This window comes from Daktulosphaira vitifoliae, unplaced genomic scaffold, assembly GCF_025091365.1.
Source record: "Daktulosphaira vitifoliae isolate Bord-2020 unplaced genomic scaffold, ASM2509136v1 Scaffold_1, whole genome shotgun sequence".
NCBI lineage: Eukaryota > Metazoa > Arthropoda > Insecta > Hemiptera > Phylloxeridae > Daktulosphaira > Daktulosphaira vitifoliae.
In genome coordinates, this window is record NW_026099572.1 from 41689588 (window position 1) to 41705194 (window position 15607).

At 26.2% G+C, this 15607-nt stretch overlaps 2 protein-coding genes and 1 long non-coding RNA gene across 4 annotated transcripts in view; 1 reads left to right on the top strand and 2 right to left on the bottom strand.

The window, feature by feature from the left end:
- Positions 1 to 3335: 3335 nt before the first annotated feature.
- On the top strand, positions 3336 to 8164 carry LOC126895625 (G patch domain-containing protein 11). 2 transcript variants are annotated; one of them, XM_050667725.1, is made up of 4 exons: positions 3336 to 3605; positions 4201 to 4427; positions 4498 to 4742; positions 7806 to 8164. In XM_050667725.1, the coding sequence occupies exons 2-4, from the start codon at positions 4226 to 4228 to the stop codon at positions 8040 to 8042; spliced, it is 684 nt and encodes a 227-aa protein (XP_050523682.1). In that variant the 5' UTR covers positions 3336 to 3605; positions 4201 to 4225; the 3' UTR covers positions 8043 to 8164. The 2 variants fall into 2 exon arrangements, with proteins under 2 accessions (XP_050523682.1, XP_050523681.1); XM_050667724.1 differs by having other exon boundaries at positions 3336 to 3600.
- On the bottom strand, positions 5899 to 6774 carry LOC126895632 (uncharacterized). The gene is made up of 2 exons (XR_007701684.1): positions 6115 to 6774; positions 5899 to 6037 (listed from the first exon to the last, which is right to left on the bottom strand). It is a non-coding gene; the product is annotated as an uncharacterized LOC126895632 (long non-coding RNA).
- The window catches only part of LOC126895620 (DNA mismatch repair protein Msh6), a 17257-nt gene continuing 9688 nt past the window's right edge, over positions 8039 to 15607 (bottom strand). Inside the window, exons 11-22 of the mRNA XM_050667716.1 lie at positions 13702 to 13895; positions 13505 to 13617; positions 12925 to 13080; positions 12682 to 12839; positions 11115 to 11233; positions 10247 to 10402; positions 10034 to 10168; positions 9750 to 9974; positions 9040 to 9234; positions 8796 to 8973; positions 8560 to 8711; positions 8039 to 8495 (exon numbers count right to left, since the gene is read on the bottom strand). Of these exons, the coding sequence (XP_050523673.1) occupies positions 8223 to 8495; positions 8560 to 8711; positions 8796 to 8973; positions 9040 to 9234; positions 9750 to 9974; positions 10034 to 10168; positions 10247 to 10402; positions 11115 to 11233; positions 12682 to 12839; positions 12925 to 13080; positions 13505 to 13617; positions 13702 to 13895 (2054 nt within the window). The 3' untranslated portion in view covers positions 8039 to 8222. The remainder of the gene's footprint in view (positions 8496 to 8559; positions 8712 to 8795; positions 8974 to 9039; positions 9235 to 9749; positions 9975 to 10033; positions 10169 to 10246; positions 10403 to 11114; positions 11234 to 12681; positions 12840 to 12924; positions 13081 to 13504; positions 13618 to 13701; positions 13896 to 15607) is intronic.

Below are 15607 nucleotides of genomic sequence, written 5' to 3' on the forward strand. Positions count from 1 at the left end.
TTCTATATATAGAATCTTACTATAGCGAATTTTGCACATTTTAATTAAAGAAAATAGAATATAAGATGACAATTTACATTAAAAGGAACCAAGCCTGAATTAACCTTTTGAGAGCTGATTTTTCATTTTTTGTTAAAATAACTTAAAATTAATATTTTTATAAATGAGTAGCATACAGTGAAATGAATAAAACCTTTAGCTAGCCAAAATTAATAATATTATTATAGTCATCTAAAATTTTGATTATTGAATAGTAAAAAACATTGAAATATAGGTTTCCTAATTTCCTAATTTTGGCTAACAAAATTAGGAAATTAAACTAATTTTCCATAAAAAAAACCATCAATAATTCAATTAGATTTGTTATGAGGCTATGAGTATTTAAAAATAGTATATACAGGACAGAATAGATCTAATTTTTGTAATTTTTGATACAATAATTATCTGGATGTTGTTTGTCTTTTACAATTATTTTATTCTTAGATTACGTTAAAAATATATTTTTACTATAACTATAAATAATAAAAAATTTTTTTCAAATTTAAATTTTAAAATAGTCAGTTTTAGCACTTTTTTACAAATAAGATTAATGGATAATGACACGGTTTTGCGTCGCTCTACGTGTTTCACGGAGCCACCTGACGCTTTCTATCTTTATCAACCGTTACTTTAACCCATCAACGCCTGGCGTCCCCATATGGTGACATTCGTATTGCTATTTTTATCGCGCGTTCTTAGAATAATAATTTAATAGGTAAAAGCCGAGTGTACCCATATGGTGACACTCAATATCTCAGAAATTGTATTTTCAAAAAATTTAAAAATAATTTTTTTTTATTTTTGTGTTGTACATTAATCTGTTTTTAGTAAAAAAAATAGAAAGTTTGAAAAAAAATAATTCTCGGCGTTGATGGGTTAATACTTGAATATGATAGTTTGACTAACTAACAAAGCACGACATACACTACATTACAAAGTCCAGCATGTGCAGCACGTCCGACAACGACCGCCGCAAACATACAATTAAGTATTCTTCTTGACACTTCTACAAAACTTATCGTTCTGTCGGACGCACCAACTCAACAGCCTATATGGTCTCAACAACCACGAATAGCGAAAAGTGTTCTAGTTTCTAAAACTCTTCAGTTTTACTTGTATTTCTTTGTTCGCCTTAAAATTCCAATATTAATTTAAAAATAAACGCCACGAACCTCCAAATATTTTATGTCGGCTATATTATTGTGACGCAAGTCGTGGCAATAGGTAATTTGAGAAAAATCCTTAAACACTTCAAGCAAAAAAGAAACATATCATAGTAAAACTAATACCTTCTCAGCTTAGGATCGAAGCTAAAATTATTAATACAAAAAATTAGTTATTGCCAAGTACTTTTCCATTTTGAGGTTTATAATATTTTCAATAAATAACAATAGGGTTTTTTGATTTTTATGTAATTTTGAAAAAGGGGTTTTTTTTTAAATTAATATTAACATTAATAAATACAATTTATATTACATATTAAAATTGTTCATTATTATAAATTAATTATTTTTTCCTTTGACCTTTTTTAGTAATGTAAGTTTAAAACAGTTCATATTTCTAATAGAACGACTTTAAAACAACATCTTATTTTTTTCAATGGGACAAAAAATATATCATACAAATTTCACATACTATTGTTACACAAGTTGATTTTCTATGGTAAAAATTTCAACTTATGTATTTTATTAAAATTAATAAAAAATTACATTTGAAAGTTCCTCTTTTTAAGTTTGTTATGTTGTAAATTATTACAAAAAGTTTTAAGATTTTTTTGATTGATACTTTATTACTTGGGGCGTGGTGTGGCGCGATGGTCACACTAGTTGTTAACAAAATTCTAGTGTTAAGTCGCGCTTACCGCCGTTAGTGAATGGATGGGTGACCATGCGTGCACTTCTACGGTGGCGAAAAAGCACCATGTTCCCAGAGCAGAAGGCAACGGGAAGCCACTGCACTTAATTTTCAGGATATAAGCTATGACAAGGCTTAGCCTTTAGAAAAGAAGAAGACTTTATTACTTATTAAGTTATAATATAAAAATATAGTTCATAATTGTAAAATTTATAATATATGGAATGTTTAATCTAATTTAGAAGCGATAACAAAAACTTTTTGTCACAATGTATTTCATAAATTTTATAAAATGTATTAACTTTATCTTACTTTAAATGTTTATATTTAATAAACAAATAAACTTATATAAAAATTTCAAATGCCGTTTACTATTAAATTAAAAGCTCAAACATTTTATTAAATTCAAAATATGTGTTCCCATTTCAAAAAACAGAGATGTCACCCTTACAAGCATAAGGGATGAACTAAAAAAGTATTACATTGTTTATAATTCAAGATTAATGTGTAATGTAGTAAATAACTGAGGAAATATTGAATAACGTCGATTTTAGGGTAATATAAAATTTACAACAGTAGTAAGCAATTTTTGAATTCTTAAGCAGTGTAATAATGTCATATAAAAGGAAAATGCAGGGTAAGTAAATTAATAATGGTGGGAAAAAGAATATAAAAGGGAAACATGAAAAGTATATGAGACTGGGCGTTTTGATGAAGAAACGTCGAGTTACAGGTCAGAATGTTTGATACGAGTAACTTTGTATTTTGTACGATTTCATTTATTTTGTGTTACATTTTTATATTAAATTTTGACTTTGTGTTTATTACGTTTCTTAAATAAAATAACTATTTAAAAACTTGCACTTAGCTTAAATATTTTATATCCACCGTGTTGTTAAAATTGTGTGTGCATGTGTGGCAAGAGTCGAGGTTGGACTACTGGTCCTTTAATCGATCTTAATAATTAGTGTGCGTGCTGGCTAGTTTTTGAGCTTAACCTTCCTTTAGTAGGTATGGTGAAAAAGTAGTTGTGCTATGTATTATATACCTATGTAATAGCTTTTATAAGTAATTTTTATTAGTGTCCATTCTGTATTTTCTGTGATTGAAATAACTTCGGGTGCTAACTTCAAAGATATGCTAGACATTAACTCTTCTCATTCCTGCCTAGTCCATGGAAAATTAAGAGGCCTGACAGTGCGGCTATAAAGGGTTTTTGGCTATTGACTTAGAATGTTTATGCATCAAGTCAACTCTTTAAAATTACAAATAAATCATACCCTTAAAAGACATATTTTAAAGCCATGCATACACGTCTATAAATAGTAGCATAGTAAAATGAATTCATTTTACTATGAATAGTAGTACAACTAAAATATTGATGTTTTATCTTTTCTGTGCTAATAATATGATAAGAATGAAAGAATTGATAATAACATGATTTACTTCATATAGTCTGTCATAATACTTCAGATGGATATTCTAAAAAAGTTTTTAAAATAATTGTATTAATTATTTATTAAAATAATGTTAAAAATTCTTACTGAAACAATATTTACAGTTGAAATAAAAATCCATTAAATTTTTGTTTATTACTCTACTGTTTGAGTGGTTAATTAATTTAATTGCCATCTTAAATTTGATTTGAGTTGTGATGGAAGAGAATGAGGAAGATGATTATATGTCTGATACTTTTCTGAACAATGAGTAAAGTATACTAGAGATTGATATTTTAAGAACTATGATAATATAAATATTTATAAAAACTTTCATTATGTACTTAAACATTTTTTATTGGTAACTACATAAATTTCTGATTTTTTTTTTTTTTTAATTAATTTTATACATTTATTATTTGAACAGTTTTATTATATTTTTATAGTTTATTTTTCTTGTTTATGTATATTTTTTAACAATTTTATATTAATGCTCCTTTTTTAAAGTATCCTATTGATGGAGTCATCTAAAACTTATGTAGTTACCATTATAATTTTAAATATTTAATTTTGAGTAAAGATTTAAAATTTCTAATAATAATGTAATAAAATGAATACAACGGTTAAACCAAAATGTGAGATAAGTGGTGCTGTATCTTTAGCACTAATTTTAATCATAAGGTTGTTTGAAAACTATATAGGGAATCTTGATAATCCAACAGTATATGGAAACATAGTAATGCGAGAATACTTAATACCAAATTCTGTATTTTGTAGATTGTCACAGAGCTTAATTAGAGTTTAAACTGTATTTGTTAACTATTACTTATTGAATTAATAAATTATTAATTTGTTTACTATTTAATTCCAGTAACAACATCAGACCTGGACTGCTTATGACACATAATCAGCAACGCTTGCACCAACAAATGAAAAAAAAAATTAAAACTGAACTATTAGACAAATCTAAAAGTATCAAAATTTTAGAACAAAAAAATCGACAAGATGGATTAGAAAAAGCTATAGATAGCAGTAATAAAGGTTTTTCATTATTAGAAAAAATGGGATACAAACCAGGTTTAGGCATAGGTAAAAACGGTAAGTATTATTACTAATTTATATTTCAAGTCTTTACCTACAATGTTATTATTATATTTCTAAACATTAGGTAGTGGGAGAATTGATCCTGTTGGAATAGTTTTGAAAAATGATCGTAAAGGTTTAGGAAGAGATGCAGCTATTAAAGAAATTAGAGAAATGAAAAAAGCAATGATTCAAAAACGATTATTGTGTGGCTTGAGTGTAAATGTAACTGAATATAGAGAAAGAAAAGCACAACTATTAACAGAAAAACAAGATCAGTCTGATTTGTATAGATGTCAACGAATATGTCGTCAAATGGATTTAGAGAAGGTATTATATATTGATATTTTTCTTTTTCTATATTAAAAATTTAATTTGTTTAGTATATTTCAATTTAAAATATAAATGTATTATTAAAAAAAGTTTTTTCTATTCTTATACAATGAAATACTTTAATTACGCCTCATGAAATATCTTTGAAAATTTTAGAGCTAATTTTAATATTATTTTAGTTTTTATACAAAGCTGAGAAGTTATTAAATTTATTATGATGCATGTTTTATTTTTAATTTTTTTTTTACTACTTATTCTCAACTCTCACTTGACTTTTAATAAATAATACGTCAAAAGATTTTATTAAATTTTTTAATTTTATTTTTGAAAATTTTGATACATTTTATACAAATCTTATGTAATATACCTAATTCAAAAATATGCTATTTTTGTGTTAAAATTTCTGAGTGAAAGGACTGAAATTTCGAACTGGCTTAACTAATGTAAATAAAATGTACAATAATTGCGCTGGTAACACTAATATCTCTCATGTTTGGGGTATTAGGTTTGTACCCTGTCCATCAAAATGACTTCTTTTTGCTCTTTTTTCTTAATTGTATTTGAATATAATAAAAAAATTAAAATTTGATTTGATTTTTATCTCATTTACATTGAAGAATTCATTTAATTTCAATTTCTTGCTCTATTTGTGTAATCTACTACCAGTCTATAGTATTTCAAATTTTATGGTAACATGTCAGTAACATGTGTATAAATTATTTCTAAAAAAATGAATTTCGGTTTTACCTAAATTTAACAATAGATTTTTAAACTAAAAGCAATTTTTGTAGCTTAATTCAATAGATTTTTGTAACATCTTTTTGATAAGATTTTTTAATTTTAATGCGAAGCTAAGAAGGTATTCTTTTAATGGTGTGGGTTTTTTTATATCTGTCCATAAAAATTCACAGTTCTTATTACTAGACCAATTTTTTTTGATCTAGTTAATCTTATGGATATCAAATATTTAAAAAAAAACCATAATTTTAGTAATTTAGACAAATACCTCAAATAATGCTTGTATAAAAAACGTTATTTGACGTGATTTTTGAATATATGCGTTAAATATAATAGGAGATAGCTTGCGTCCTTGTCTAACTCCCTTATTTATTTTTGCTTCATCTACTTTATCTTGAATTTTTACAACAGCTGCCTCATTTTTATATCATTTATACAGCAGTTTCTTATCTGCGTGCTTTATTCCCATTCTTGTCATCATTTTAAACATTAACGTCCAATTCATATTATCAAATGTTTTTCGATATCCACAAAACCATGAATGTTTATCTTTCCTAATAATTTACTGAATATTTATACAGCTCCACAAAAAAAATCGAATGAAAAGTGCTAGTAAATAGACTATGTTTACATTATGTTTGTGGGGTCACTGAATCCGAATCCGAGGTTTGTTTGACGACCTCACGTCATGGTTTTTCAGAACCTTTGAAAATAAGTTTGAGAACCAAGTTATTCATTAGAAAGTAAGACAGGAAAATTTGTAATCTAAATCTACTGTGTGCAGTGCTTTAACCTGTAAAAAGCCTAACATCATTTTAATGGCCTGACGTTGAGAGTACTTTTGGCATAATATAGTTATATGACCGCACAATATTTAAGTGCTAATACTATACTAGGTGACGGCAATGGTATTAGTATAGAAATTGCCCTGTTGAAATAGTTCAGTAATTACTTGGTTCTTTAGCACATTTTTCGAGGTTATGAAGAACCTTGATATGACGGCGTCAAACAAAACTCAGATTCGAATACAGCGACCCCACAAACATAAAGTAAACATGGTCTGTTTGTTCTCATTTTTCTTTGGTTAAGTCAGGCTAGTCCAAGTATGGTTAGGCTTTTTTACAGGTTAAGACTCTGCGCACAGTAGATTTAGATTACAAATTTTCCTGTCTTACTTCCTAATGAATAACTTGGTTCTTAAGCACATTATTTGAGGTTATAAAAATCCATGACGTGATAGCATCAAACAAACCTCAGATTTGTATTCAGCGACCCCACAAACATAATGTAAACATGGTATGTTTACTAGCACTTTTCATTCGATTTTTTTTGTGGAATTATTCTCAATGCTAAAATTGCTTCTCTCGTTCTCATACTTTTTCCTGAATCCGAATTGGTCCTCCGTCAGCGATTGTTTTATTTTGGATTCAATACGTTGGAATATAATCTTTTTTAGTATTTTAGAGGCATGGGATAGCAGGCTAATTATACGGAATTCTTCACAATTTTTTACTGCTACTTTTTTTGGGATGGGGATAATTATGCTTTTACGTAATTCTCCGGCATTTCGGCAGTTACGTATATATCTCTGATAATTTGAAATAATTTGTTTTTAAGTTTTTCTCTTGGCTTCTTCCAAAGCTCCGCTAGTATTCCATCAATTCCTGCTTTTTTATTCTTCAGATTCTTTAAAGCTTTATCGAACTCCTCCCTTATAATTGGGTCCATTTATCCTTCTTCTTCAGTTTTCTCTTCTTCATTTGTTTCATTTCCTTTAAATGTTTGCCATCATACAGAGTTTCTAAATATTCCTTCAATCTTTTGGCCATATCTTTTTGTTTATATAACATTTCTTCATTGTTATCTTCTATTCCTCCAGATCTAGTCTTATACTTGCCAAAGAATTTTTTACCATTTTATATGCTTCCTGTTTTCATAAGGATTTCTATTTCACTACACCCTTCTTCCAGATATTTTTCTTTTGCTTCCCTTGATTTCCCATAACTAAATTCCTTAGTGACTAGGTTATGGTCGCTATTTATATCTGCTCCTGGGTAACTTCTACTTTCTTTTACTTCGTTTTAATCTGTTCTTTACCATGATGTAGTCTATTTGATACCTATTTCTGTCTCCTGGCATTTTCCACATGTAACTTCTCTTTGATAGTGATAAAAAATAAAATACTAAAATCTTATTTTTATTTGTATTAAGAAAATAAAAACATTTTTAAAATTTATTTTAGAATATTTTTTTAATTTAAATCCAAATGATTTTATAAAAAATAAAAATTAAAAAAATTTTATTTCTATTTATTTTTGCTAGGATATACAAGAACCATTAGAAAAATTTTTATGGCCTGAAGATCCCAATGATAAACAAAATGATGAAATAGTTGAAGAAATAGATATAGAAGATAAAATGTCTGTGTCTGAGCAATTAGAGATAGTTAATGTATACTTAAGAAAAACATATAATTATTGTGTTTATTGTGGAACTGTATACAATAATGATGATGATTTAACTAATGAATGTCCAGGACCAAAACGACAAGACCATTAGGTTAACTGATCTGTTTTATTCAAATAAAGTAATAGTAATAATAAAAATGTGAACAAAGAATATAAATCAATTTGATAATAATTAAAAATAAATAGTATAATAACAATGCATATACATTAATATTGAAGTATTTTTTTTTAGACAATATTTAAATGGTGTATTGTTAAATAATTAAAAATTTTATAATGCTAAAATAGCATTTTTTACTGCAGTTGGATCATCAGATGAAAATAAAGTATTAAAAAGAATTCTACGTTTAGCAACAGTTTCAAATTCTTTTGCTCTACACAGCCCAAGTTTAATTATTTCTGAAGGCATTCCTGCAAGACGTGCTGCATTAAATCCATATGATTTAGGACATGCTCCATTAGCAAACTTATAAAGGAAAGTAATGGTCTCAAGATCTTTGTCAGTATCTGTATCATTTGTTTCATCATTTTCTACCATACATGCCTAGAAAAAACATTAAACTGAATATTGAAGGAAGACTATTTATAAGTATTAATTTTTTAATTACCATATGTCCTAAGGCAACAAGTAGATTTGTTTTGAAATCTTCTACCAATGAATGGTAATGTGTAGAAAAAAGAGTTCGGCATTGTTTTTGTACTAACTCTTTGACAACAGCTGAGGCAATTGCAGTACCATCATAGGTCGAAGTTCCTCTACCTATATAACAATTTTTTTTTATAAAAAAATTTAAGTTTTAAATACAAAATAAATGTATTTTATATAATAATAATAACAATATACCTAATTCATCAACAAGAACTAATGAAAACCGACTAGCATGATGTAGAATAGCAGAAGTTTCACATAATTCTACAAAAAATGTTGATTCACCAGCAATGATATTATCATTAGCACCAATTCTGGTAAAAATTCTATCAACTGGATTAAGTTCAAAACGTTTTGCTGGTACATAACAGCCCTAAATTTTAATTTTTGAAATTATAAAAAAAATATTAAATATAAAAAATTCCCAATTAAATATTACCATATGAGCCATTATTGTGATAATTCCAAGTTGTCTCATTAATGTAGATTTTCCTCCCATATTGGGGCCAGTAACTAAAATTAGACTCGAATTCCACAAATTATTATTTTCTTTACTAATTATTATATCATTTGGAATGAAATTTTCTTCGCTAGTACCACAAGGATAGCGTCCATCAATTAGTTCAACAAATGGCTATAACATAATATAAAATAACTAATAATTAAAAAATCCATAAGTATTCTTATATCAGTAAAATAATTAAATAATATTAATTCATGTTACAAAATTTACTATTAACAATCAGACAGAAGCATATTTAAAATTCATTTTAGAAGGGGCTACTCAATTTTTTAATATGACAGATATTTTAGAACCAATATTTTTGAAAATGTTTACAAAAAACCAAATTGATGACAAAAAATAAAAACTTGAGACATACTTCATAAATATCAACTTCATAAAATATAGTGATAGTTCAGGAGAAGTGATTGCCCTTCTAAATTATACCTCTGTAATGGGATCTTAAAAATTATAATAAGTATCACATGATATTTTAAATTTAAACTAATTACTAGTTATTTTATAATTACACAGAAATAAAAAAGTTTAATGAACTTGAAGAGAGCTAATATATTTTTTAATTCACCTACCTTTTACAAACTTGGAATAAATTAAAAATTAATTGATGTGATATATTTAATACTAACTTTCTTATTAAGTAGAGCTGGATAAAATTTAGGAATACACATGGTTTGCTCTTCGCAGCGACAGTATTCTGCTAATGATATAAAAACATCAAGTGTAGCTAAACATTGAATAGCATTATTCCAATCTTCAAACTTATCACAGAATCTAGTAAAAATACGTTCTCTTAGATTTTTTAACACATCAATTTTTTCTTCTTCGTAACTAATCATTTGATCAAGAAATTTCTACAATTTTGAAATTTTAATGAATAATTAAAAAAAAATTTTAAATAAATTAAATAAACCTTAGTATAATTAGTAGTATATCTTTTAAATCCTTTCCTTTGACTTTGAAGTTCATATTCATCACCAGCTCTTTTTGATGCAACTTCTGGCACTTCTAATTGGTAACGTTTTTTATCAGTTCCAAAATAAACAACCTTTATATTATGAAATTAATAATACAAATAAATAACATATCTGCACTTAAATCTTAATAAAACAAAAACAAAACTTACATTACATCCAAAGTGTTTACATTGTTCTTTTAAATAGCATTTTAAATCAGCTTCTAGGTTGTGAATTTTTTCTAGAACTGCATCATATTGTTCATCCATTCCTGGTTCAGGAAAAATTCTGCCATGTTTCATCGCTTCATTGTGATCAAATGAATTCTTAAAAAAAATTGTTCACAGTTAATTATTTATAAATAAATAAATTTAAAATGAATAACGCTAATTACTAGGTAAATAAATTACATTAATGAGCTAAAAGATTAATTAAAATGCACACTCGTAAACAATGTGATTACAAGTATTGTTGTTTTGATAAAACAATAGTTAAATTTAGACTGTCAACTAGAAATAATTTTCTGAGCATCCCACTAGGAATTTTTAGAAATGTCAACTATTCAACTTATAACTTTAATATTAGTTGCTCAGTTCTTAAATAACATTAAAAACACTTAAATTGTGCCAGATCAACTTGGTCTCAGGTTACAACTTATTTAGTAAAATTTAGTTTAAGGAGGAAAACATGTAAGAGTTTTATAAATAATTAATAACTAATTAATTAAATATTACAAAGAATAGTTCAAATTATATTTGTTAGGGTAAGTCAGTTAAATATTGCCGTTAGCTAATGTTTTTTTTATAAGAAAAGAAATAAAATTATACTTTTTAGAAAAATGTCTAAATATGAATCTCATTTTAGAACACATAGTAGTATTGAATGGAACTTTGATAAGTAATAATTAACATCATAATCAAAAATCAAAAAACTTAGAAGACAAATCAAAGTTATAGAATAATAGTATATTACATAATGATTGTTTATATCTCATTTATTCACAGTGTGAACTTCTATTAAATTTTAAAATGAAGTTACTTCAAAATTATCCAACAATTCTGTCAAATTAGGATATATTCCAGGATGGACACTGGATGGGTGGTTGCAAATTTTTGTCAATAAATTACATTCAGAATCATTACTTTCAATATTTTCACCTGTAAAAAAAGTTCATTTAATTGATATGCTCATTGATAATTGTTAGTTTTATTCAAAAACATTGAAAATAATAATTTATGAAATGAAATATCAAAATTTTATTATTTCATGGTAAATTATTTAATGACCTCATAATTACTCTTAAAATAATATCAATATTAAGAATTTTCAAGTGAAATTTCTTTAAAGAAGGTTAAAAAAAAAAATTATTGCGTATCACTATAGGCCATCATTATCAGCTGTAATATTTGGCTATGACAGATAGATGGTTTTGTTTTATTAGGCATACTGTCAAAATTCTTTAGTTTCAATATATATTCATTGAATAATAAAATGTTGCCTGTATACTTAATAAAACATAAAAATCTGTTTAATGAACGTTTACGTGCATGGAACAATATAATTTTGGCCAAATACATAATAAAATAATAGAAGCCGTTCATTGTAAAAAGGACATTCTGTAGCGGACATACATGATGCCAACTTCGTTAGGCAATAAACCCATTACACAGATTCTATTGTATGATAAACATGTACATTTGATAAATGTCTACATTCAAAAAATGTTTACAATTAATTTTAANATTATTTCTTATAAAAAAATTGTATTAATCCATACACTTTTCAATAAGTTATAGCATAATAAAGGTAAAAATGTAAAACATAAAATCGATAATTTTCACACAAAAATAGCATTCGTTAACTATTTTCCCCATAAAGACAAAATAAAGTTCGACATTTTTTTTTCCATAATAAAGTATATTGAATAAGCTTTAATTTAAGGTATATATAAAAGTGTCAGTATTTCCGAAACACTTTTAAAAGTTAAATTGAAAAATCTTTTGAATCCCCCCTGTGGGCAGCTAAAGAGTCAGATTTATAAAAAAAAATATATCAAATGATAGGTAAAGACATCATGCATCTATAAAAAAAAATTATATTGATTTGGTAATTTTTGAAAAAGTTATGGCAGTTTTAATAAAAAAGAAATTGAAAATTTTTTGAAAATTAACGATTTTTAAATTCGTAATTTATTTGGAGATTTCCCCCATTTACGGGGAACAAGGGAAATTTTTTTTCAATTTCTGAGGGTAATGTCATCGACTAGATACAATTTGTGATCTTTTGACATATCATTGAAAGAAATTGGTTCAGTGAGAGCTGAGAAAAAGTAGCAAGACACAAAAAAATTAAAATGCACATCATAGTAAAACTAACACCTTTTCAGCATCGAATCGTAACTAAAAAATGCACAATTGCATACATACATTTAATTAATTCAATTAATGAATTTCAAACAATTATTTTTAATTATGTGTCCAAGTCATTAAGAAAAACTAACGAGTTCAAAGCTCATTTAAATTTTAATTCATTTTTATTCAGTAAATTAATTAAATAGTTTAAACTAAACACACTATTAAAATGTTTTTCAAAAATCAATATTTACTTTGCAAAATTTTCATTATTTTCATGCTTGTTCTAAATCCTTTCAATATTGAAATAAAATCAATAATTTTTCTTTTAGAATATATTTTTTCTTCAAAGTATATAGCTCTAGTTTCAGCATGGTCAGATTCAACACCATTACAGCTCTGAGAATAAATTCTATATGATTAAAAAGTAATTTAATCATTAGTTATTTTGCTATTGGTATTACAGTAAATCAGTGTATACTTAATGAAATACTAACCTTGAAAATAATCGTTCTAAATCTGGCAAAGTTGATAATTCACTACGAATTTCCCGAACTAAATCTGGAATGATCATTAATGATGATATGGCATTTTGTCTAGCTTTAATATTAGAAATATCTGTTAAAGGATTACATAACCACTGATACAGTAATCTAGAAATAATATTTTAGAATATTAAAATCATTATAAGTGAAATTTTATATAATTAAAAAATCAGTCCAGTTAAATTTATGGACAGACACAAAAATATAAGCACATAGTAAAATTATGAGGTCTCTATGGTCTTTTTTGTAAGATATATTAAAATAAAGAATCGCTTTGTTGTATATTTTTAATAAGAATATTTAAATTGAAATTGAAAAAAAGTGTGCACAAAAGCAATTCATATTGAATTTTTTTCAAAGAGAGGGGATGTGTGTGACTCAGGAAAATGTACAAAATTTAAAAAAAAATCTTTTTTAAAAAATTATATAGGTTTTAAGTCAATTAATATTTTTGAATAAAAAATTAGGGAGGATTGGTCCCATAACATTCTTTCATAATACTAATACACTAAATATTTAAATTTTATATTACCTTTTTCCAAATGGAGTAGAACAATGATTCAATTTATTCAATAATGTCCCAGCACAAGATCCAATAGAGTTTTCTATAATATGTAAATTTTTTAAAGTGATGGCATCTAATATCTAGAAAAGTTAATTGTATTTTAAATATATTTAAAAATAGCTAAACATAAAAACAACACACACACACATATACATATAAATTACCATGTGTTTTATTTTTATATCATCATGATTGTATATATTGATGCATTCTATGTCAACTGGTTTAAAAATTTCAAATCGACCTCTTGTAAGAAGTTGATAATCAAATTTACATTGTTTTAAATACCAAATAACTGCACCTAAACTTTTTATTCCCAAATCACAAGCATCATTAGCATTCAACTGAAAATCAGAATCTAAAAAAAATTCAATGCATATACAATGTAAACAAGGGAAAAATATTATGTTTATAAAGTTAGACAGTATGTGAGTAGTAAAATAGCACTAATCTAAAAAACTAACATGAAGGAAAAAAAAGTTTTGAATGGATCTTTATAATTTAACATTACAATAGATTTTATGGTTGGGTTGGGTTTGGTTGCCACAAATTTAAAATTTTCAAATTCCTCAACATTTTTATGACTTCAGTCAATTTTTTTTCAAATCCCATATATGGCTGAAGGAGTTTAGATATACATTATTTATTTTTTTAATGTTATTTATCAACTATTTAGAATTTGGAAATAGGTGGGTACTGAAGCCAAAAAATACCTCTTATCTACCCCTTCCAAACCCAAAATTGTAAAAACAGATTTTAGGGGGGGGCGTAAACAATCAAACTCTCTCTCACCTTGTCTGAATATATTCTAAGTGGACATTTTGTCAACCTGCAACAACAATGCGGTTTGCCACTTGCGTAATGACTAGCTATAGTAGCAAGGGTCGCCATCACATAGGCGAGATGTCACACCTATCAGATATGATTACCGGACCATGGGTGGAATTTAATTTTAAGTTAATATTTCATTATATGTATAAATGATTATAACACCACAACTATGATAATTGAAGTGTGACTGATATGTAAAATTTACCGTAGCCAGTGTCTAGATTAAGGAACAGGGATAAAATATACACGAGTACTTAAGTTACTCACACAATATAATAAATATTACAATTTAAATTAATAAGGAAATTTAATTTAATTGTTAAAAAAGAAAATTAAGCTAAACATGGACAAAAATACTAATGTATCAAAAACCATGTCTACAAGAAAAGCAACAAAAATAAAATAAAATATTTAAACAAAATCAAATATAACAAACATCACAGATATTCGAACACATCCATTAATGTTTATCGGAAATTAATAAAAAACACCAGGAGCGATCTGGAAACTCACTTCTTAGTGTCTGAAAGAAGAAAAAGAAAACACATGCTCTCCATACATAAATAAAATTAAGTTAATTTATAATAAAATAAAAATATAATATAATTAATAAAATACAGCTCATTACATAAATATATCTATAAAAAAAAGAAAAAGATACCCAGTCTCCGAAGAGACCCATCCAATGGTCTGAATGCTTTGCCAAAACAAAAAACAATTTAAAATCAATAACGGCCAGTCTTTTTGGGAGGGATCTATACCGATAAAAAATTTGAGTTTAATTATATTTATTCTCTATCGCCTTATCTAGTGGTAAACGGCAAAAATAATGAGTTGTTGACACCGCTGTGTCAGAAAAAGGTTCATTCACACATTCTTTTGCACAATAAAAAATAAGTGGACATAACTAAAAACTATAAACAGTCTACTTTCAAATTTGTGACATTACAATATGATAGATTTAATAAATTTATAAAAGTCAAGAACATTTCCATAATTTCCTTAACCTTTTTAAAATCCATAAATTTTTCAGGTTTTCCAGATTTTTTAGATTTGTGGCAACCATGATAAAATATGAAAATTTCTGGCAAGGCTGTAAGTAGAGGTACCAGAAAAACATTAATGATTAAAGTTATAACATAGAACTTCACAAAAGGTGATTAAAAAAGAGTTCATTAAATAGTTAGTGAGTAAGTTTGAAACCCAGAACTACCATTTTAAGATTCCTTAAATAACCTA

Bases quoted from the DNA above. Each gene is read 5' to 3' on its own strand.
- LOC126895625 (XM_050667724.1), top strand. From the start codon at position 3,548: ATGGAAGAGAATGAGGAAGATGATTATATGTCTGATACTTTTCTGAAC. The intron at 3,601-4,200 runs GTAAAGTATACT...ATTTAATTCCAG, and splicing joins GATACTTTTCTGAACAATGA to TAACAACATCAGACCTGGAC. The intron at 4,428-4,497 runs GTAAGTATTATT...TCTAAACATTAG, and splicing joins TTTAGGCATAGGTAAAAACG to GTAGTGGGAGAATTGATCCT.